Source organism: Rhinolophus hipposideros (genome assembly GCF_964194185.1).
Source record: "Rhinolophus hipposideros genome assembly, chromosome: 6".
Taxonomy (NCBI): domain Eukaryota; kingdom Metazoa; phylum Chordata; class Mammalia; order Chiroptera; family Rhinolophidae; genus Rhinolophus; species Rhinolophus hipposideros.
In genome coordinates, this window is record NC_138052.1 from 93,604,734 (window position 1) to 93,627,576 (window position 22,843).

The window sequence follows — 22,843 nt, forward strand, 5'->3', positions numbered from 1 at the left end:
AATAGTAAACATGGTCTACTGTTGTAATGAAAAAGTATTATTTAAATAGTAGCATATGCCAAGAAAAAGTTCAAGAGTTTATTTTTGAACAGATTAATTTCCAGATGGTGATGTCATTATACAATTTTTTTTTCTGATTTTTCAGTAATGTATATGTATTACTTCTAATCAGATCCCTGAAATCTTGTTTAGGAGGTTTAAGGAACTCTTTTCTTCTAGAAAATGAGGGCAAGACCTGATTTCTCACATGATTTCCAATTCTGAATCAGAAGATCTATGTAATAAGATTTTAGTGTCCACAGACAATGGTTTAGTGGTTACCAGAGGGTAAGAGAGGTCGGGGGTGGGAGATGAGGGTAAGGGGGATCAAATATATGGTGGTAGAAGGAGAACTGACTCTGGGTGGTGAACACACAATGGGCTTTATAGATGATGTAATACAGAATTGTACACCTGAAATCTATGTAATTTTACTAACAATTGTCACCCCAATAAATTTAAAAAAAGAGAGATTTTAAAGTGTCCAATGAAAAATTATTAATTTTCACCAACTTACATATCTTATATTCTTACCAATTCACATGGCTGGCCTGTTGGTAAGTATTTATAATTTTGTTAAAGAAAAAAAATGGGTTGCATCTATTTTAAGAACAGTTATTTTCAAAATACCAAATACCGACTATTGGGGTCTAGTCATTGTAACATTTTCATTTAGGTTGATGGGTCAGTAGATCAATTCTAAACCACCTCTTTCCAAAATACAATGAAATATTGCCTGTAATTTTAAAGTTGTCCAGAGCATTCTAGAAACCTGAGATTCCTTGCCATTAACTTGCTTTCTTGTCTGAGTGTAGCATGAAGGTGTTAAGATTGAATGTAGTGTTTTTTCATTTGCTTTTGACCTCTCATGTCAGCTGCTTTTTGCCCAGCTCTATATTTTCCGAGCTTCTCCCTAGAGAACGGGAAAGCTGCTGACCAATGAGTTTCAAATAGAAAGAAGATGAAATGAATCTGCAGGATCCTGCTGAGATTAGGCATACGATAAGGTAAATAAAAAAGCCTAATTAGAAGAATAAAGAATGAAAGCACAAAGGAGAGTGTGACGATGTATGTTACAACCCAGGCATCCAGGGAAAGTCTTACTCTGATGATCTCGAGGGGAAGCAGTCTACTTTGTGCAGTGTCTGCATGTTCTGAGGATCTTTGGGTTGTAAAGATACATCAAATAATTTATTTCACATCCATTTTTCATACAGATACAGAGCTATCAACATGTGGAAATGAGAAGTGTTCCTGTATTGTGTGCCTTTCCCAAGATGTAGTAGGAGGTATGGAAACAAGGGCTAAAATTAGCCGAGCATGTGACACAATCGGTAAAACTGTGCGAGAGTCAGGGGATGGGGGTGGTTTCTACAGGTACCACAGACGCCTGGTACAGTGGTGGCAGGTGATCCAGTCCATCTCACTATCCTGTTCTCTGCATTTACTCCACCTGACCCTTTTGGGAGCAGCATGGGGGCAAGAGATCATTATAAATTCATGTTAATAGGATCGACCCTGTCGATTACATATAGATGATGTAGGAGAAACACACTCTTAAAAGATGGCAATATCTAGTTGGCCACATTAGTATATTGATAATAAAGCCTTGTACTTATATATTTGTTTCCAATGCTCTCAAATATTCTATGGAACCCATGGAAACGAGGTATACTTCTGCTAATAGATAAGTGTCATTTTGTCACAACCTTAGAAAGACCTCAAAGACAACTGATCCTGTCACTTAATTTTCAGGAGTAAAGAAGACATCAGATCAGCTATTCTTTTTTTTAAAAGTGTATTAGGGTGACATTGTTAGTAAAGTTACATAGATTTCAGGTGTACAATTCTGTATTAGATCATCTATATATCACATTGTTTGTTCACCACCCAGAGTCAATTCTCTTTCCATCACCATATATTTGATCCCCTTTACTCTCATCTACCACTCCCCACCCCCTTACCCTCTGGTAACCACTAAACTATCGTCTGTGTCTATGAGTTTTTGTTTCTTCATTTGTTTGCCTTCTTTTTTTTGTTTTCAGTTTTATATACTACATATCAGTGAAATCACATACTTCTCAACTTTTACTGTCTGACTTATTTTGCTCAGCATAATAATCTCAAGATCCATCCATGTTGTCACAAATGGTACTATTTCATCTTTTCTTATGACAGAATAGTATTCCATTGTGTGTATATACCACAACTTCTTTATCCAAGCATCTATCAAAGGACACTTTGGGTGTTTCCATGTCTTGGCCACCGTAAATAAAACTGCAATGAACATTGGAGCATATATATCTTTATGGATAAATGTTTCCAGATTTTTTGGGTAGATACCCAGGAGAGGGACTGCTGGGTCATATGGTAATTCTATTTGTAATTTTTTGAGGAACCTCCACACTGCCTTCCATAGCGGCTGCACCAGTCTGCATTCCCACCAACAGTATATGAGGGTTCCTTTTTCTCCACAGCATTTCCAACACTTGCTATTATTGGTCTGGTTGATGATAGCTATTCTGACTGGGGTGAGGTGATATCTCATTGTGATTTTTATTTGCACTTCTCTGATGATTAGTGATGTTGAGTGTTTTTCGTATGTCTATTGATTATATCAAACTAAAAAGCTTCTGCACAGCAAAAGAAACCATCAACAAAATAAAGAGACAACCATCTGAATGGGAGAAGATTTTTGCAAACAACGCCTCCGATAAGGGGCTAATATCCAAAATATACAAGGAACTCATGAAACTCAACAACAAAAAAACAAATAACCTAATTGAAAAATGGGCAGAGGACCTGAAAAGACGTTTCTCCAAAGAGGACATACACATGGCAAATAGACATATGAAAAAATGCTCAACATCACTAATCATCAGAGAAATGCAAATAAAAATCACAATGAAATATCACCTCACTCTAGTCAGAATGGCTGTCATCAACAAGACAAATAGTAACAAGTGTTGGAGAGGCTGTGGAGAAAAAGGAACCCTCATATACTGTTGGTGGGAATGCAGACTGCTGCTATGGAAGGCAGTGTGGAGGTTCCTCAAAAAATTACGAATAGAATTACCATAAGACCCAGCAGTCCCTCTCCAGGGTATCTACCCCAAAAATCTGAAAACATTTATCCGTAAAGATATATATGCTCCAATGTTCATTGCAGATCAACCATTCTTAACCTAACCCATATGTTTTTATGGATGTCCTCCAGCGTGTCACTAAGTTATGTGGTGATTTCCTACAAACTTTTGCGCATATGATCTCATTCAGTCCTCACAAAAATCTTAAGACCTCAACAGGATCGGATACCTGTTCCTATCCATGAGTAAACTGAAGTAGGAAAGTACTTAAGAGTGTTTTTTAAAGTCCCATTGAGTGAAAAAAGGTAGACCCAGGGTCTATTCTGTTCTCCTCTAATTCTCAATTCAGTGGATTTTTAGTTTCTTTAGAAAGAAGAAAGAAGATAATTCAAACATCTTTATTAACTCAAGCCTTCTGTTGTATGACGCATCCTAGAATTTGTAACTTTTATTTATTAATTTCTGTTTTCTCACCACCCCTGTTATTTTCTAGATACCGTGGCTCTTGGAAACAGCTCTACTTTGGGAAAGCTCAAAAGGAAAAGACGTAAGAGTGCATAAGATTTTCCTTGCTTTTGATGTTAAAAATGAGTTTTTAAATGCCAGTTTTGTTATTATTTATAATAATAAGTGAGAATAATATTATTATCCCTCAAAGATATCCGTATCCTAAACTCTGGAACCTGTAAGGTGTTATCTTCCTTAGCAAAAGGGATTTTACTGGCATAATTAAGGTGGGGACCTTGAAAGGAGAGATTATCCTCGATATCTGGGTGCAACCAATATAATCAAATGGGCCTTAGAAATTGGAGAGCTGTTCATGCTGTAGGGAGAGGCAAGAGTGACTATACTCACAGAGAGTTGTAATATGTCTGGCTTTGAAGATAGAAGAAAGGAACAAAGAATACGGGTGACTTGTAGAAGCTGAAAAAGTTTAGGAAGTAGATTCTTCTTCACAGCCTCCAAAAAGGAATGAAGGCCTACTGAAACCTTCCTTTTAGCCCAGAGAGACCCTTGTCAGACTTCTAACTGACATAACCACAAGATAATAAGTTTGCATTGTTTTAAGCAACTAAATTTGTGTTCTGTTCTGGCATCAATAGAAGAGTAATATAGCTTTTGGATATTGGAAGTGGGGTTTGGCTATAACATTCTTAAAAATGTGGAAGTGGCTTAGGAACTGGGCAATGGGCCAAGGGAAATTGGGCAATGGGAAGAATTTTAAGTAGAACGATAGCAAATGTCTTCATGGCTTTGAGCAAGTTTGTTAGTAGAAATGTGGATGTTAAAGTCTGCTAGTGAGCACGCAGAAGGAGGTGAAAAGCATGGGAGAGAAAACCTATAATGACTCAGAGAATATGTAAATCATCCTGACCAGCTGTCAGTACAAATAGGGAGGTAAAAGTGTGACTGGTTAGGTTCGAGAAGGAAATAAGGAACATGTTTTTGGAAACTAGAGGAAAGGGTGTCCTTCTTAAATAGTGGGAGAAAGTTTAGGAAAATTCTATCCTGTAGATATGTGGAAAGCAGAATTTTCTGGGCATACAGCTAAGATTTCTAAACAAAGTGATGAAGGTAAAGATGGTATTATTTATAGCCCGTAGTAAAATGTGAGGCAACATAAATTGAGGGAAGAATTGCTAAACAAAAGAAATCAAGACTTGATGATTTGGAAAATTCTCATCCTATCCAGGTTACAAAGGATGATAAAATTAGGAGATTTACAGTGTACTCTGTAGACTGACCGAGAATCTGGCCTAATGACTTATTGCTGCTGCCTAAGAAGTCGTGAAAGATCAGCATGTTCACATAAAGGTTGCTTTGAAGTGATTAAGTGTGGGGCTCATAGATTCCCTAGCCATCTCAGTCGAAGTTAAACGTAGATATATACTTACATAGGAAAGACCTGTGGAGAATTTTAATAAATTTTAATTTTAATAAAGCAATTCTCCATGACATACATAGGAGATCTACACGCTTGGGAAGGTTATACCAACAGAAACAGAAATGTCCATGTCTAATCCCTGAAATGTGTAATCTGTTTCTTTACGTGGTGAAAGAGACTTTGAGAATGTGATTAAGGATCTTGAGATGAGGAAATTATACTGGATTATCTGGGTGGCCCCTATCAAATTATATGCATCCTTAATATCAGAAAACCTTTCTTGCTGTGGAGAGAGGGATATGTACCCATGAAATCATGATCAGAGAGGTGCAATGAGGCTGGCTTTGGAAATGCAGCAAGAGACAATGAGCCAAAAATGTGGCCAGCCTTCAGAAACTGCAAAAGGTAAAGAAATAAATCATCCCCTACAGCCTCCAGAAAAAAAACAAAGCCTGTGGACAAGTTGATTTATCCCAGTGAGACTGGTGTCGTATTTCTGAGTACAACACCAATAAACAATGAGTAGCTTTCATGAAACCAAAAAAAAAAGGAAAATTTTACATTTATGTTTATTTATTTATTTTTTTTTGGCATTCATTATTGTTCAGCGTCAGGTGTACAGTACAGTGATCAGGCATCTACATCTTCCCTGAGGTGGTCTCCCAAATGGGACCTGTGTCCATCAGATATCCTACAAAATCTTTACAACATTATTGATTACGTCCCCCAAATTATTCACATTTATGTTTAGATTACATCTTCTAAAATAGCAATTTATATTTTAAAAAAATTCTTACATCTTTATGTTGCTTTTTATTATGATATATATGATCTTTGTAAATTTTGATGCATAGTTTTCCAGATATTTTCTAGGCATGTATTAACACATTTAGAATTAATTATATCACATCCTGAGGTTTTGAGGGACAAAAAAAATAGAATTAATTATATATCCAAATAAATCTATTCATACTGTTACTTTTCCCTTACTTTAAATCAGTATATCATGCATAAGACATTATAAATTTTTAACATTTGCTAACTAAACTGTGAAATGTTTTCTTTTGAAAGAAAACTTACAATGAAATATACAATTTCTTTTTTTACCCAAACAAATCTAGTTTTTACTTTTATTTATTTATTTTATTAGTTTCAGGGGTACAAAACAATGTAATAGTTAAGACATTTGCACCCCTCACACAGGGATAACTGCCCTCTCCCATCTACTACCCCTCTGACATGGTATAGAGCTGTTACAATTCCATTGACTCTATCTCCTATGCTGTACTCCACCTCCTGTGACTATATAGTGAATGAAATATACAAATATTAAGTGTATCATTTGATGACTTCTAATGAATACATTGTCCTGTATAATCCAAATACTATCAAGATACAGAACATGATCATCACCCTGGAAAGTACCTTTATGACCTTTCTGGGATATCCTCACCCCTCACTCATCAAAGGCAATTACTAGCTACATTTTCCTCTTTATAACTTAATTTGGCTTATTTTAAAATGATTTTAGTGTAAAGTTTCTTTCAGTCAGCATAATGTTTTGCAGTTTTATCCACATTGTTGCATGTATCAGAAGTTTGTTTAGTTATTGCAAAGTTGTGCATATTATATGAATATACCAAACTCTGTGTATATATTCTCCTATTGACGGACAACACCAGTATTTCCAGTTGTTGGTTTCATATTGGCCTTAAAAGCTGCAATGAACATTCTTTCAGAAGTCTTTCTGTGGCTCCATGCCTTCATATCTGTTGTATAAATCCTAGAAATGAAATGGCTGGGATATGGGATGGGTGCTTCAGTCCTTTTGTCCCCCAAACCCATGTAGGGCTGATGGGCACACACAGGCCATGCCAAGCTGAGGACTACAATGCTTCAGAAACTGTTTCTAATCTGTCAGAAACCCCCAGGCTTAGAAGGGGGCTGTTAGCAAGCTCAAACCTTACCCCTGGGGGAAACTTTATCTTACTACCTGGAACTTGAGCAAATCTCCTCTGAGGGAAGGAAGGAGACTTTCTTTTTTGGAATATTTCTAAAGAGGGAAATCAGGAAACAGTTTATTTTCCTCTGACCTAGAGGGCTTTATTATCTCTGGTTTCCAAGACGATTCACTAATCAAACATCCTTAAAATGATATTCTGAGACATGTGCAATGCCATGGAGAATTGCCTCCCAACAAATTCACCTCACACAGCACATTATGGCAATTTAGCCATGAGGACGCCACTCCGTCAGCTATTCCAATTATTCTGACCAGTGGGGGCTGGGACCACATCCATTTGACTTATTTCCTGCAGCATTTAACAAACTTCACAAACCATATGCATTAGATTTCTATGACACTCCTAACGTGTGTGTACTATGTTTGCATGAAGACACAAGTGAAAGCCTGGCTTTTACCTCAGGAGTACAATCCGAAGGGCACATGTGGTGACTCTGGGAGAGAAGCGTTTATAGTTATTAGAGTCCCCTAACAGGACATCCATCGGCCAGGGTAAAGGTGGACAGTGCCTCCAATATGGGTCTTTGCCAGCTGTAAGCGTCATAGTTCCTAGATCCATTCATTGTGTCCAGTCCTTGATGTCCAGAGGGGTTTGCCTGGGATGGACAGAAGCTGGGGTCAGCCCATTTTCTCGTGTGTGCTGAGGAATGGCAGACTCCCATGGTGGGAGAGCTGTTCCAGGGCCTTTTCCTTCTGGAAGAAGAATTCAGGACACTTCTGAAAGACGGATATTGTTAATGCTCCTCCATCCATTGTATGTCATAGGGTGTACGGTGTCCCTTCCTCAGATGCCTGGATGTTTGCTCTTCCTTTACTGCCCCAAATTCTGTGTGTGCCATTCCAGTGGCTGTAACTTCATCTTTCTTACCAATCATCTTTTATTGTCACTGAGACCTTTCATCCAGGAGGACCAGCTATAAGCAGGCAAAGGCAATGTCATAAAATGTAACCAGACTTAAATCTGAATCCCCTTGGCATTCTGAGCTTGTGCCCTCCACACTGGCTCAGGAAGAGGGAGGCATCATTTCCAGGGATGGGCAGGACAGAATCCTGAATTTTCTGAGCTGGTCTGCATAACACTGTTTATTCCCTCGCCTCGTTTGTCCTGTTCAGGATGCAGGAGGGACCTGATCCCTTTCTGGGCACAGCTGCCTCAGTTAGCAAAGAGCCTCACAGAGGTGTGTGGACAGCAGGAGGTGAGGGTCCCTGAGTCAGACAACCAGTGCATTGGGAGTGGCTTTTGATAAAGGGCACAACATGCTCAGAGTGCACATGGTTTTGCCACCCGTGCTTATGACACCAGTGAGTGTCTCAAGTCACAATGGTGTGGGCGGAGTCAGTTGGTCTAAACTGAAGTGTGGACCAAGAGAGGCTTGAGGCTGATCAGTGTGGCAGGAGCAGTCAGGCAAAGCCCCTTGTGATGGGGCTCCCTGGCCATGGGAGTAATGCTTCTGCTTCTAGCAGGAGTCACGAGCCTGGAGCTCAGCCAGAGCCCCTGCAGGAGAATGATGGTGTCAGCCTCTATCAGCAGAGACCAGGCGCTGGGCATTCTCAGGAGGGGCCCGGACCAGTGAATGAGCAGCACAGTTTATTTCCACAATTGTGTCCTGAGAGACAGGTGCCTTTACTCTGCCAGTCTGTAGTTTTCTACGTGGCAGATGAAGCATGTAGGCCATGTTCTGGACACTAGTCTCTGGCTCCTGCTAAGCAGGAGACTGACCACATCTGCTTTTGGTTCTGCAAAGGTGGCCCTAGTGCCAAGCAGGCACAGCAGTCCAGTGGACATCGGCTGTTAGCTTAGCCAGGTGTCAGGGCACCTGGCCCAGGTCACCAGGACAATCTTGTTGAATTGAGGACCCTGGAGGCTGAGGTTTGCTTCACACTGTGAAGGGTAATTGGTCCACCTAACACTGTTTAGTCCTTCTCCTCTCTTGGATGATCAATGGTTTGGTGCCATTGGCCAAAGTCCCCGCATGTTGACTGTCCCATTTCCATTGGTAGAACCAGGCTTTCTGCCATCTTCTTGCTCTAAGTCCCAGAGCTGGGTTGACCCACCAGAGAAAATGGGAATCTCAGGTGGGAGAGTTCCAGGCCTTGGCCCATGAATTGGGGCTTCGCTCCCAGCGGTAATAATCGAATAGCTGACTGTTATGATCTCACAATAATGATAACAAGATATGAGCTCTGTTTACTCAATGCCAGGTGTCCTCTCACATTCACATGGTTTCATATCATTTCCTCAGAAGCAGTAGCACAGCACAGAAACCCACTGTGGTTCTTTAAGTACTCCTGGAATGCCAGGCACTAGATTCAACACAACTGAGAGGATTTGTGTTACAACTACAGGAGTACAGAGATTGTTTCATGAAAACTGTCCCCATGAAAATGAGTGTCTCCCAGTTCTAGCACAGTATGTTATCCATGACGTTACTCAGCCAGGAGTAGGTCTCCTCAGTGCACATTTGAAAATACAGAAAACGGTTGAAAAGGCAACATATTGATATATAACCACAGTTATCATTCAGCCTGAAGCACCAGGTGGAGTTTATTTTCTAATTTTTTAAAAAAAGATTTCAAATGCAGGTCATCTCTTATTTTCTCCTAAGTCTACGCACAGTAAAAAATAACTCTATAATTAACCTCACTGGTAGTTACAAAATTTACCCCATTATTTTTACCGAAGTTTTCAAAAAATACTCGAATACCACTGACCTACGAGTTTTGAGTATATATTCACAGGTCTGAATGATTAACTTTACTCTTTTTCCTTTTTTTGAAGAAATAAAGAAATGGCATTCCTGGTCAAGAAATAAAAGGAAGTGGCCGCGAAACATGCATCGAAGAGGTAAGCAGGGAAAGTGAGGTAGTGACACCTGTTGAGTTTGTCATAGCACCGCTTTTGTGTCCCTGGGGCCTATAGTCTCCTGAGGGGATTGATAGTTTCCCAGCTACTAGGCCAGCTAGGATAGAGGCTAAGGCCCCGTAACAAAGGAGCTGGAAAATGCAGTGGCTTCAACAAAATGGTTTGTTTCTCATACATGTAATTGTGCAGAACTTAGTGACGCAGGACTAATAGAGAAGCGCTGCCAGCCTCAGTATGTGGCTTCTTTCCTGGGCCGAGAAATGTTTATTCATTTGGAAAGATGTTCCAAAGAAGGCTAAATGAAGAAAGCAGACTGTACGTGTGTGTGTGCATGCCCACATGTGGTAATAAAACATGTATAAACATATATTTGTGGAAATATGTTCTATGTATCTATAAGTCCTTATTTATGCATATTAATCTTTCTACATATAGAGACATGGATATAGATGTATAGAAACTTCAATGGCAGCTCATCTTTAAAAATATATGTAACAGTTATATTTAGTCACTGGTGATGTTTATATTTTTATTTGTTTTTTTAAATTGTATTGTGTATATTCAAAATAGTAAACATTTTCAACTTTTGTGTTATTGAAATAGTAACATATGCAAAGGGAAACTCCTAGGAGGATATTTTTCAACAAGTTAATTGTGGCTATTTCTAGATGTTGATGTTTCATACAATTTTATTTTCTAAATTTCCAGTAATGTATTTGAATCACTTCTAATCAGACCCCTGAGATTTTGTTGATTTTGTAGAAGTTTAAAGAAATCTTTTCTCTGAGACAATGAGGGTAAGACCTCATTTTCCATATCACTGACAATTTTGAATCAGTAGATATACATAAGATTTTGAGTCCAATTAAAAATTACTAATTTTCACCAATCTGCATATCTTATAAGAATTGACAAGAATGTCAATTTATGTGGCTGCCCTGTGAGTGAATTTGTACAATATTTTTTAAGGAAAAAAGTGGTTGCATCGATTTTAAGAATGGTTATTTTCAAAATATCCAATATTTAGATTTAATCATTTATAACAATTTCGTTTAGGCCTGTGTGTCAGTAGATAAATTCTCTCCAAAGTCCAGTGAAATATTGCATGTAACTTAAAAGTTGTCCCTCCTGAAAGTAGAGAATGCTCCGGATACCTGCTTGGGGTCCCTTATCATTACCTTACTTTCTTGTCTGAGTGTATAGTGAAGGTGTTCAGAATTGAATCCAGTGTTCTCTCACTTGGTTTTGGTCTCACACATCAGTTGCTGTTTTCCCAACTCTATTTTCCCTGCCTATCCCTAGACAGCTGTCAAGCTGCTGGTATTTGGTCTTGACTGAAAGGAAGTTGAAAATGCATCTGAAAAACCAAGATTAGGGATACGTAAAGTGTGTATTATTTCTACTTTGCCCTGTGGGTCAATACAAATTTTGCTAAGGTTTTGAGAAACACAAGACTACTTAATTTTTTTTACTAGTCATTTACCTGTCATTTTGAGAGCTGTGAAATCGAGAAAGCCAACCTGTGTGGAGCCAGGATTGTCAATTGTTTTTATTCAGATTATAGTTGATATGTGCCCAAGACCTAAAATTTTCTCCTCTGAGTTTTATCCACTTTTCATGGAAATTCCTTTGCCTTCCATCATTGGTTCATTAAAACGGCTGGACTTGGTAATTTTAAGGAGAGAGCAAGTTTATTCTTTCACTGCCCTTTTAAATCTACCCTCTAGATGAGTTTTTCCTTCCTGGGTAAGTATGGTAGCTTTTCTATTCCCTTGTCCAGTAGGTGAGAGTCCTTTTAACTACTATTATTAAAACTTCAATATTTTCTTTGATTCAAAGCACCTCCCCTCTTTTAGCCTCAGCAAGGCTTGATCTGGGCCACCTTCAGTTAGAAGGTGGAAAGGTCAGGTTTCTTTCCCATTCTCCTTGAGTCACAGCCCGACTCAAGGGCTGCTGGTTTGGGCCCATCCAGGATGGGGTGGGGGGGGGCGGGGGTGGAAGGGAGAGGAGAGATAAGAGTACAGAAGTATCTTACCTGATGGGCACAGCTGTGAGGTGACATTGGAGATGGATGATGCACAATCACTAGCTCTTTCCTTCATGAGATACTTTCATCAGCTCCGCAGTGAGGCGGGAGGCAGGCTCAGGAACCACAGCTTGATTTCTTTTGAAAGAAATCAAGAAATCTTTCTTCTACTCTGGATGCCACTGAAGACGTAGAGCCAACATCACCAGTGCCACCAATACTTTGTATGGTCGCCTCATAGGTGATTTGGTGCATTTTCTTAGGATGTTGGCTGACCAGTTGAACCTGATTTCCCTGGGATTTTTCCAGTTTTGCCACTGAAAATCCTGTGCCCCTTAGTCCTGAACAGACTGGGTCACTCTTTTATGGGACTTAATGACTGGTTCCCAACTGTTGAGACTTCTGTTAAAATTTTGAAAAAACAGGAAGGAATTTAAAATTCTGTAATACTTCTAGAGGTTAATGAATACCAAGTGTAACAAGATTTTAAAAATAGCCTTCAGTGTTATTGACTGCCACAGTATTTATTAGGCTTGTGAAAGGGTTTCAGTGTTATTAAATGGGTATTACAACTGGGCACACAAAAATAATTAAATCCTGCCTTGCTTCATCAATATATTTTGAGAGTAAAACACAATAATGCTATATTATGAATGAACTGGTTTTAAACTCCAAGTGTTCTTATCCCAAAAGCTTCATAGGCTAGAGTGGACTTTAATGTATTTTCTTTTTCTCCCTAAAAATATTAGGTCTAACAGGTTTGGTGAAAGTTAATTCAACGTATCCACTAGTCTCAGGAAAGGTGTAACCAGAGAGAGACAGAGAGCAAGAAAGAACTCTATTTGCTGGATTGTCCAAAGTTGTGATTAAAATTTAGTGTCAAGCCTGACCAGGATATAAGAGAGGCTAGAACAAGCTGTCTGGGTCTCTTCTTCTTGGGCTGTGAGCATGGACTTTCAGAGGCAGAGGGAGAAATGAGAGAAAGCCAGACATGTCCTGGCATTCCAGGGTCCCTCATCACTTGGATACCTTGGGTGAAAGACGAGGCGAGGAAAGCCTCTGGGTGGATGACCTTCCATTGCCTTGTGACTCCACCTTTCAGAGAGAGGAAGTGAAAGGCAGCAAACACATTAATCTGCCTCTCCGAGAACTACATTTCCACCTATTTAATACTCGTTCTTCGCCCATGGCTGTTAATATCCAAGTCTTCTACTTTCTTACTCAAGTTTATCAATCTCTGTAGACCTCTTGTTTGAGCTGCTATTATTATCTTGGTTAAATAATAATAATGCGACAACTTTCAAGGCTGTAACGTGTTTGATCTTGTTACCAGGTCTAATTATTAATATTTTTCCCATGAGGCTATTTTGATCTTGAAGAGACAAAAAATCCCCTCAGTAAGTGTTAGCCTGAAGACCAGAAAGTGGAAACAACAACAACAAACACCAGAAAGTGGGATTTTTTTTTTTTTAACCAAGTAATAGGTCCATTTGAGGTTTGATTGAAGGAACTGTCCTTTTTACTTTGCTGGTCTAATAGGTTCATAATATGCTTAGCGTTTACTGCACTTAGGACTGAATAGTCCAGAAAATATTTCTTCTTGCACTCTCCATCACCTCACCCAGCATCACCTGATGGTGGTCATTGGACAGTGGGCATTGAACACAGAAAGAAGGAAGTGAATTTGTTACACAAAACACATCTGAATGACAGCAGACATTGAGGTGCACATTCACAGCCAATTAACTTACAAATAGAGGCACATTTTCTATTGCCATATCTACCAAGTCAATCCTTAGTTACTATTTGAAACTAAGGTTTTGGAGGACTCAATTCTACCCATTACTCTGCCTTAGATTATAATATTTTTTCCGAACCAAGGTGGACAAAGCCCTTGGTCACATTTACTTCACTTTTACATCACTTTCTGCACAAATTTACAAATAAGTTTATTCAAGGTGACGTGCATCATTTGCGCCTCACCTATAAGCCCAATAGAGGGTTTCCCTTAATGTATAGAACTTCTATTTTTCTCTCTCTCCACCAAAAATACTCCCTGAAATAGCTTCACTTAATTTTGTAGTTTTTGTCTCAATTTTTTTTCTGAATATTTTGGTTTCTGTAACGAGAGTAATCATCATCTTAATCTCATATATTTATTGGAAAGACTAAGGAAATTAATAGATGTATTATACAATTGGCATCTATTGAGCACTTAATATATGGCTGCTTTAGGTATAAGTGAAAAGCTGATTCCAATTATTTGTTTGTTTTACTAATGGGGGGTTATGAAAAATAAAATAGAAGATGAGCCCAAGATTAGCCATTTAATTCTTGGTAGTTTAAAGAATAGGGATTATATGTTTTTCTTTATGCATTAGACAGGCTTTGGGGAAGTTACATGTAAATGGAAATTTTGAAAAGCACTAATATGTGCAATGTAATTGCATGTCTGTGACTGTAATTATATTTTTCTATTTTTTCAGGGAAAAAGAGAGGTAGATCTAGAATCCACTTAACTCATAGTGACAGAGCCCCAAAAAAGACAGTCCAGTCAGAGGCAATGAAAAAAAAGGGGTGGGGGATATACTTTCAATAATTAAACAACTAATTTCCCGTGCCCTAGTCTGTGTTTTTAGTAATAGACCCATATACCTAATTGTTTTGTGTAGCTTTACTACCTATTCAGAAATATATACAATTTGGTCTATTTTCAAAATGTGTCAGGGATAGAAAGAAGATAATTCCACAAACCAGTAACGTGGTGACAGATCTAAAGCAGACCCCAGGGATCCAGGGGCCATTGCAGTGATGCAGTCACCACTGAACTGGTATCTTTCAAACTGGACATAGTCTGATGCCATATAAAACGTATATATAAGCCAAAAATTATCTAGTTGACTCTTCTCTTACTACACGTAGAGTCACAGTTTGCATACCACAAGTGGTCCAGCGTGGTGGTCAGAAGTCTGTACTTTCTCTCTTTAGAATGTGTGGGCTTGGGTCAATTACTTGACCACTTTTGCCTCAGTTTTCTCATCTGTAATGCAAGAGAGTGAGTTAGGCCAAACATGCTTCTCACTCCACACCAGTTCTAAAAGGCTACCTACCTATCCCAAACTGACAGCCCGACGGACAGCTCCACTCTTCCCATCAGGGCTCTAAAATGCCTACTGGAAGGACAGCCTCAGCTACACATCCTCGTAGAGTTAGTTCATTTGAAGATCCTTCACTTCTCCGTCTGTGGAATAAGATCTCCAGCTGCCCTTCCTCCATGCAATTTGCAGACTTTCTAGCTTTCTGAGATCCTTTTACAGCTGATTTGATGGAGAAAGCTGATGTGAGGGAGAAATAAAGCAAAGCAGAGAACACAGAGAGCAGGCAGATACCATCTCTGTTAGGTTACCCCATCATTACCCTCTCTCTGCTCACTCAGTCAGAGCTCAAATAGGGAGATACAAGTTTAGTCTCTAACTTTGTCTCCAGCCAACTTTGCTGCAGCCACGCAACTGCAGCAAAATAGGATAGGTGGCGAGCTCCCTTCAGAACATGATGGCAGCTGTATATTTCATTGTCTTGTAAGAATCAGTGGGGCTGACTGGATTGGGAGTTAAGAAAGTTTTATTGAAGACTGACTTTTCTGCCAAAGCATTCTGTTTTGTGTGAAATTTGAGGGTAGAGGTAGACACTGTAGGTATGTGTAAAAACTACCACTTGGAAGAATTTGACTCTAGAGATTTGTAGAATAAAGTTTCTTAAGTACCCCATATCCTTATAAGGAACAACCTCAACATAAGAAGTGGGGTACATGTGCAATTGCAAAATAAGACAGAATGAAGAAATCTTCTCTTTCAGGGTCAAGAAAGCACGGAGAAGTGAATGTGAATTTTCGCTCTCAAATACTTCCTGTGACCTGTGGTGAGGTCAAGGGGATGTTATATAAGAAGAAATTGAAACAAGGTGAGTTTCATGGTCTAATTGGCAATGCTTCAGGAATTACAAGAAGAAGTGGAATTACCCATGTGAATTACACATAATTCAAGGAATTGGGGCTGTATTTTGGCTTGAGAAAAGGAGGAAGGAATCCCTAAGATGATATTTTCACACATTAAGAAATCATATACATTAGATGCTCACTACCATATGGAAGTGTCCGTGGAAATGCCCAAAGAACCAAAGAGAAGTGAATCAAAAATAAAAGGGGAGAGGCCCTTAGCTTCCATCTTCATATCCTTTCTCTTTTCTGGGTAATCACCAGGCAGGGTACTTGGTGCAGTGACAAGATCACAGAATTTAGAATCAGAAAACCTCAGTCCCAGCCTCAGCTATGCCAAGAATGACTAATTCATCTGTGTGAGAAGGGAACCTTTTTGAGCCTGAGATTTACCATCTGAAAAAGAGATAATAAAAATTTTCTTCATGGTGTAGCTGTAAGGAATTAATTTACTTAATTGATGCATAAAATTTAAATTCCTTTACTGTGATATAATTCACATATCATACAATTCACCACTTAGAGTCTACAATTAAATGTTGAGTTTTTATATTCACAGGATTGTGAATTTTAGAATCCACAGTCTAATTTTAGAACATTTTTGTTCCCCAATAAAGGAAACCCCATGCCTATTAGCAGCCAATGCCCATTCACACCTCACTCCACCACCCATCCCTAAGCAATCACTAATCTATTTTCTGCTCTGAAAATTGGCCTATTCTAGGTATTATATATAAATGAAATCATATGCGCCCTTTTGTGATTGGTTCTTTCACTTAGTATGAGGTTTTCAAGGTTCAGCCTTGTAAGAGCATGTATTAGTACCTCATTTCTTTTTATTGTCAAATAATATAATACTCCATGGTATGGATATACCATATTTATTTATCCATTCATCAGTTTGGGTTATTTCTACTCTTTGGGATTATGAGTAATGCTGTTTTGGACATTTGTGTACAAGTTTTTGTGTGAACACGTGTTTTCAGTTCTTTTGGGTATATACCCAGGAGTGAAATTGTTCGTATATGTGGTAATTTTATGTTTAGCTTATTAAGAAACATCAAAATATTTTCCACAGTGGCTGCACTATTTTATATTCCCACCAGCAATGTATGAGGGCTCCAGTTTCTCTCTCCTTGCCAACATTTATTGTCTGATGTTTTTAATTGTGGCCATTCTAATGGGTATGAAGTGATAATCTCATTGTGGTTTTGAGTTGCATTTCTAATGACTAATAATAATATCTAGCATGTGATTATCTTTTATACATAACTTAAACTTTCCACTGAATAACGTTTCACGATTATTTTTAATATTGGCTTTTCATGAATTCAAGAATGCGAAAATCTCTGCTCAATAATGTCATTAATGATCCTTTTGTAGTTCAGAAATATGATGATTGGGTGTTCACGCTCTTGTGTGAGATGTGATTCCCTCCCACCTCCTTATGACATTGGCACATTACCTGTCCAACATGAAAAGAAAGAAGACAAATAATGTCATTAAACTAGATTAATGTTGTAATAGATGGCACAGATGTTGCCATGGTGCCATTCTGAGCTGCAGGGCCCCCACCTGGGATCTCAGTTCGACTGAAGCTCTGCCTCCACATTGCCCCAGGGCCATCAAAGAGTCTGGACTGTTCTCTTTTCTCAGCAAACTGAAATTCTCTCATCCTTCAGAATCATTTGCTTATCCTTTGAAGATGATTCTGCAATATGCTTATAAGGTTGAATTTGATGGTAATAATCACTTTTTTGTTGCACAAAGATAGAAAAAGTGTGCACACAAAGCAGAAATCTCCTTGGAGGGGACTTACAGGTTGGGTTTGGGGATTCTAAGTCTGAAAGGGGAGGCTGGACTCTGCTGCTATTCCTCTTGATCCCACATCCAGTGTTCTGGGAGATCCAGTGTGCTCCAGGTCCAGTATGGTGGGAGGCCGCTGTCCGAGTTCTGAGGAAAGAGGTATCAGGATCAACTTACCCCATCTTACAGGTGTCCACAAGAAGTGTATACAGAGTGAGGATGGAAATTGGTTCACCCCCAGGGAATTTGAAGTCGAAGGAGGCCGTGCAAGAGCAAAGTACTGGAAGCTGAGTGTGCGCTGTGGTGGGAGGCCCCTAAAATGGCTGATAGAGGTATTCCAGTGGCAGGGGGCGGGAGATGTGACTTTCTTTGTTGCACCTAAGATAAGGTCACTATTTGCTCACCAAATACTTGTTGAATTCTAGCTAAAGCCCTGAAGCCCCTGAGTTTACCTCTCAATGGGGACTGGGACCCCACACTCACACCTCACTACAAGGCAGCGTTTCAGTGTTGTCAAGGGGCTCTGTCAGGATAGATGTGGGAGCTTGGAGGAGGGAAAGGTCATTGACTGGGGGGTGGAGGAGAGCGAGGGAGGGCTTGCAGACAACTTTACGCACTGAAAGAAAGAAGACAGTCTACAGTCTAACAAGTGGGAAGAAGACACTCCAGAGAAAGACTGGCATGAAAAGCAAAACCAGACTAACGTAGCTCCGTGGGTTGAGGTAGACAAATTGTGTGTGATATGGCATAATCTATTAATTGGGGTGATTTGTAGAGGGATTTAATGCAAGGCTAAGAAATTTAAACTCGTAACATCGATAATGCAGAACCAGTGAGGTCTCCTGAGGTGTGTGTGAAGTGACATGTCTTTCAGCCCAACAAACTTATACTCAATGTACAACGCTCAGCTCAGATGTCACCCCTCTCTGTATATTTCCTGACTGACCTGGCCTTGGACATCCCTTACTTGGGCCCCCTGAACCCACTATTAAGGCTGTTTGCACATTGTTTTATACTTCTTCCATGCTTTCTCTTTTTCTCTCTAGACCCCTCTTCCTCCAGGATTTGTCCACCTTTGTGTGCCCAAGACTGTCCAGAGCGTCTGACACCCTTACAAAACAGAAACAGGCTAAACATGTATTTGGGTCTTTTTATTTTTCAGAAAGGATTTCTACGTAATCCTCGAAGAATATACGATAAGAGAAAAAAGGTAATTGTTATATAACTTTCTGCAAATTCTCATCACATAACTGATTTTCCATATACAGGGTGTTATTTTATGGTTTCTCAATTGAATAATTGCAATTAAGCATCCTCCTTTTTCTTTTTTGGCGTGTGCCTTCAGAGTTGCTACTTTGAACATTATGTTGTATGCAAAGCCGTCTTTGACTAGTAAACCATTTGAGATGGAGATAATAAGGAGCCACCATAATACATCTCACAGATGAAGTTTAGCTATTGTGATGCAGATGTTGTAAAGATGTCAAAGTTATAAAGGCAAACATGATTATGGAATACATAGACATTCCACAATAGGGTCACAGGATCATCTTCAACGCAAACCCAGAATTTTTTCATCAAGGTTATTATTTTCTAATTGTATTGAAATCTGATGGTCCAAATGTTTGCTCACCATTATCCAGATGACCCTGTTCTAGTAGACAGTCTATATTGGGACACATATGAAACCATATACTATTTTATGAGATATGCAACAAAAAGCATATTTCCTTTTTAATCCTTTACATCTTCTTCTACTTCCCAATAAAACATACACAGAGACACACAGAATTCTTTTGCCCTTCATGAGGGTGGTGCTGTTGGGGAGAAAGCTTTTGGAACATTGATATATAGGAGGGCCTGACCTGGAAAATCATTTACTTTGATGCCATCCTTTCAGCTCCAGCAGAGGGGCTGTTTAGTTCTCATTTCTATCAGTGAAAGTGATTTCTCCCTCTATGGAAGAAAGCTATGGAGCCAACAAACAAATACATAAAATGCAGTGTAGATTCAGGACAAGGTGATGGCTTTCCCAAGATTAGGTATGTGTGAGAACTTGAGAAGGAGAGGAAGGTGAGAAATGCTATTCTTACGTAGTTCAGGTAGCAGTGGTCATTCAAGACATTCCCAGACTCTTTAGATAGTTCACACATAGCTGGCCACGGGGACTTTATCTTCCATTAGGAATGTGAGATCCAGGCATTTACGTTGTCTGATGTTCTGGCTGGTTTGAACTATTAGTACTTGGAACATTTCATCCACTGAATTTTCTAAAGAGAAACTTTCATTAGACCTATTTAGTGAATATGTTAAACATCAGCATTGGTACCATTCCCCAGGTTCAAGAGTTACTCAGTTAGACTACCCAAGTGATCTGGCAAAAGTTCGATCACCAGGATCGAACCTCATTTGTGAATCCAACATTTTTCTAAGCTACAGTTGCCTCTGTATTTTGGGTCTCCTTGATCAAGAACAGAATCTGCCCAAAGTGTCAGAACCCAAGACCCATTACTACCTCTGGGGGTCTTCTGTGTCTCAGAACCTTTCTTGCTGATGGCGCCCCTTGACTTCTGGAAACTTCAATTTGACTCTCAGCACCACATGACAGATTCCTGGCTCCTGATAAGGGGCACTAAAATATCTTCTGGTGACAGCTGCTGTGTTATAAAATAATATACTCCTTCAGAACAATCATTTATTGTGTGCTAACATTTGTCTAAGAGATAACAAGTAATGTCTTTTCCTAAGTGAAAGAATACTCATTTACTCACTTGTTCAATATATAATTATCAAGTGCATTCTAAATGCCCAATGGCCACTAAAGAAGATTGAAACAATATCCTTCACCTCAAGAATTGTTTCAACTTCATTGTCTAATATAGAAGAATAACTAATGTTTATGGCTCGGGGAATTCTCAGCTATACAAAGAGGTAGGCAGTGACGTGGCCACCTCTCAGGTCATTGTCCAATGGATCACACTTATCTATGCCCTCTCAGCCTGGGCTGGAGATAAAAGCTGAGGCTGTTTATTTCCAGAAGGAAAAGTCACCAAGTCATTCTACTGAATATGCATAAGCAATGTAAATCCAGTGGGTGGTAGTCAGTTACCTCTGAGAAGTCATCTAGCTGACCTCTTGGGATTCAAATGGAGAGAAGAGTGAACTTCTGGAAGAATTGCTGCAGTGATGGGATCCTTGAGCACATTTTGTCTTTAAGGCTATGCCTTAGAAGAGCTGCAGAAGGTGGTGGAGTTCTTCTCTGGGACACTTGTATGGATTCCTGGATTCTGGGCTCGATGGGGGCTGGTGGTGATGAATCCTCAGCTTGATACTCTCATTGCAGCTCCTCCGGTGGGATGACACTTCCTAATATAAAGAATAATGCCCGAGGGCCCCTTGATAGGAGAACCAGCATTGTTTCTCCAACTCCATCTGTGGTAACCAGGGCCAGACTCCTTCCATAGCTTCACAAAAGCCCACCTTGGGTCTGAGAGCCAGGGAATGTAACTACATTGGGCCAAACAGTGGTACTTTGGCACTTTTCTCCTAGGTATATAGGTCCATGAAATAGGGGGTATACTGTGGTTTGACTTCCTCAAAAGATGGCTGTTTAAATGAATGATAGATGCAAACATCACATTCAATATTGTTACTCAGTCTTTTTCTCTTCTCAGCGGCGAATACTGGAGTCTTCTGACCCTTGTGTAAGTATTAACTTGCACCTGACACCCCAAAATAATGCTGGCCTTTCCCCTTGGTACATGATCTGTATCTGTGTCATCTCATTTCCCTGAAGCACGCTCACACTCAGTTGGAGCATGTCGCTGCGTGTGATGAACAGGGAATGGCACACGCATCACCCATACCAGGTAGATGGTTCTGGGGTTGGGTTTTGGCATGAAAGCATTCTTTCCATTGGTTCAGTGGAACCCTTCCCATTTCCTCATTAGTGTGGGAACCAGAGCTCTAGACCCCTGAGGTCTCTAGAGCTAGGACTTGAGGTGGTAATGGGCAGGGCTGCCCTGTGGATTAGGAGTAAGGAGCAAACCTGAGAGGATAGTCTCATTTTAAATGAGGCAGCAGAGAAGGAAAAGGAAAGTCCAAACATCCACTCCAAGGTGCAGACAAAGCTAAGATGGTTTCATTCATCAGCTGGAAGGAACAGGTCATGCTAAGCTGGTGAGTTCAAGATGTCGGCTGCCATCACTCCTACAGAGAAATGTACTCAGGGTAAGTGGGTCCTTTACAGAGGCCCTGCATCCAATCTCAAAGGGGCCATTAGGGCGCTGAGCTGGTTAGGACTGAAATCATCATCACTTAGCAAATCACAGGCATTTTTACTCAGACTGATACCAAATGGCTGCCTGCTTTAAGGACTGCCAAAATTATAGATGACTGCACTCTGTAAGCTAAATCATACTTTGATTCCATTCATTGCAACAAGATAGACTTTTTTAAAAAAAAATTTAACATTTTAATTTGATATGAATTATGTAAAATACTTTCTAAAATACTCTACTGTAAAATATATAAAAATGGTATCTGAGAAGCCAGAGACCACAGAGAAACTGTAATTAAGGCACGACGTTTATTTACACGTAATTGCATACTAGACAGTTTTATAATTCATATTTACAATCCCATAAAGCTTTTGTATTCTGAATTATTCCTTCACATTTTCTTATATTTGGCATAATGTCCAAACACACTTCATACACACTGACCTCCTCTCCCAACACCACTCACAAGACCAAATAAATACTAGAGAAAAAAATGAAAATATTGTTTGAAGGCTGGATCTAGCAACAAGATAGACATTTTAAGCAGTCACCTTTGCACAACTCCAGGGGGCAGCACTCATAGACTATCATGCAGTATATCATATTCATACATGACATCCAGCAGAGGAGGGATAGTCAAATAGTTTTTACATCCACTGTACCTCCAAAGCAATCTAACAAGATTTAGATCTTATCCACACTGATTCTGACCCTCGGCCAACTAAGGGAGTCTTCAATCATCTAAAGAGCCTGGAGTCCATTGTTTGTGTGGCTTGTTTGGGATGGATGTAAACACAGAAGGCCAGGTCTCACAGCTCACAGCCAAAGGAGGAGAGGGCAG

At 39.6% G+C, this 22,843-nt stretch overlaps 1 protein-coding gene across 1 annotated transcript in view; it reads left to right on the forward strand.

Annotated features, from left to right (window-relative positions):
• SP140 (SP140 nuclear body protein) overlaps nt 1–22,843 on the forward strand; it is a 93,294-nt gene that overhangs the window by 62,233 nt on the left and 8,218 nt on the right. The window contains exons 22-28 of the mRNA XM_081052126.1: nt 1,257–1,328; nt 3,619–3,672; nt 9,813–9,878; nt 15,778–15,882; nt 17,912–18,054; nt 18,885–18,932; nt 21,397–21,426. Coding sequence (XP_080908252.1) covers nt 1,257–1,328; nt 3,619–3,672; nt 9,813–9,878; nt 15,778–15,882; nt 17,912–18,054; nt 18,885–18,932; nt 21,397–21,426 — 518 coding nt within the window. The remainder of the gene's footprint in view (nt 1–1,256; nt 1,329–3,618; nt 3,673–9,812; nt 9,879–15,777; nt 15,883–17,911; nt 18,055–18,884; nt 18,933–21,396; nt 21,427–22,843) is intronic.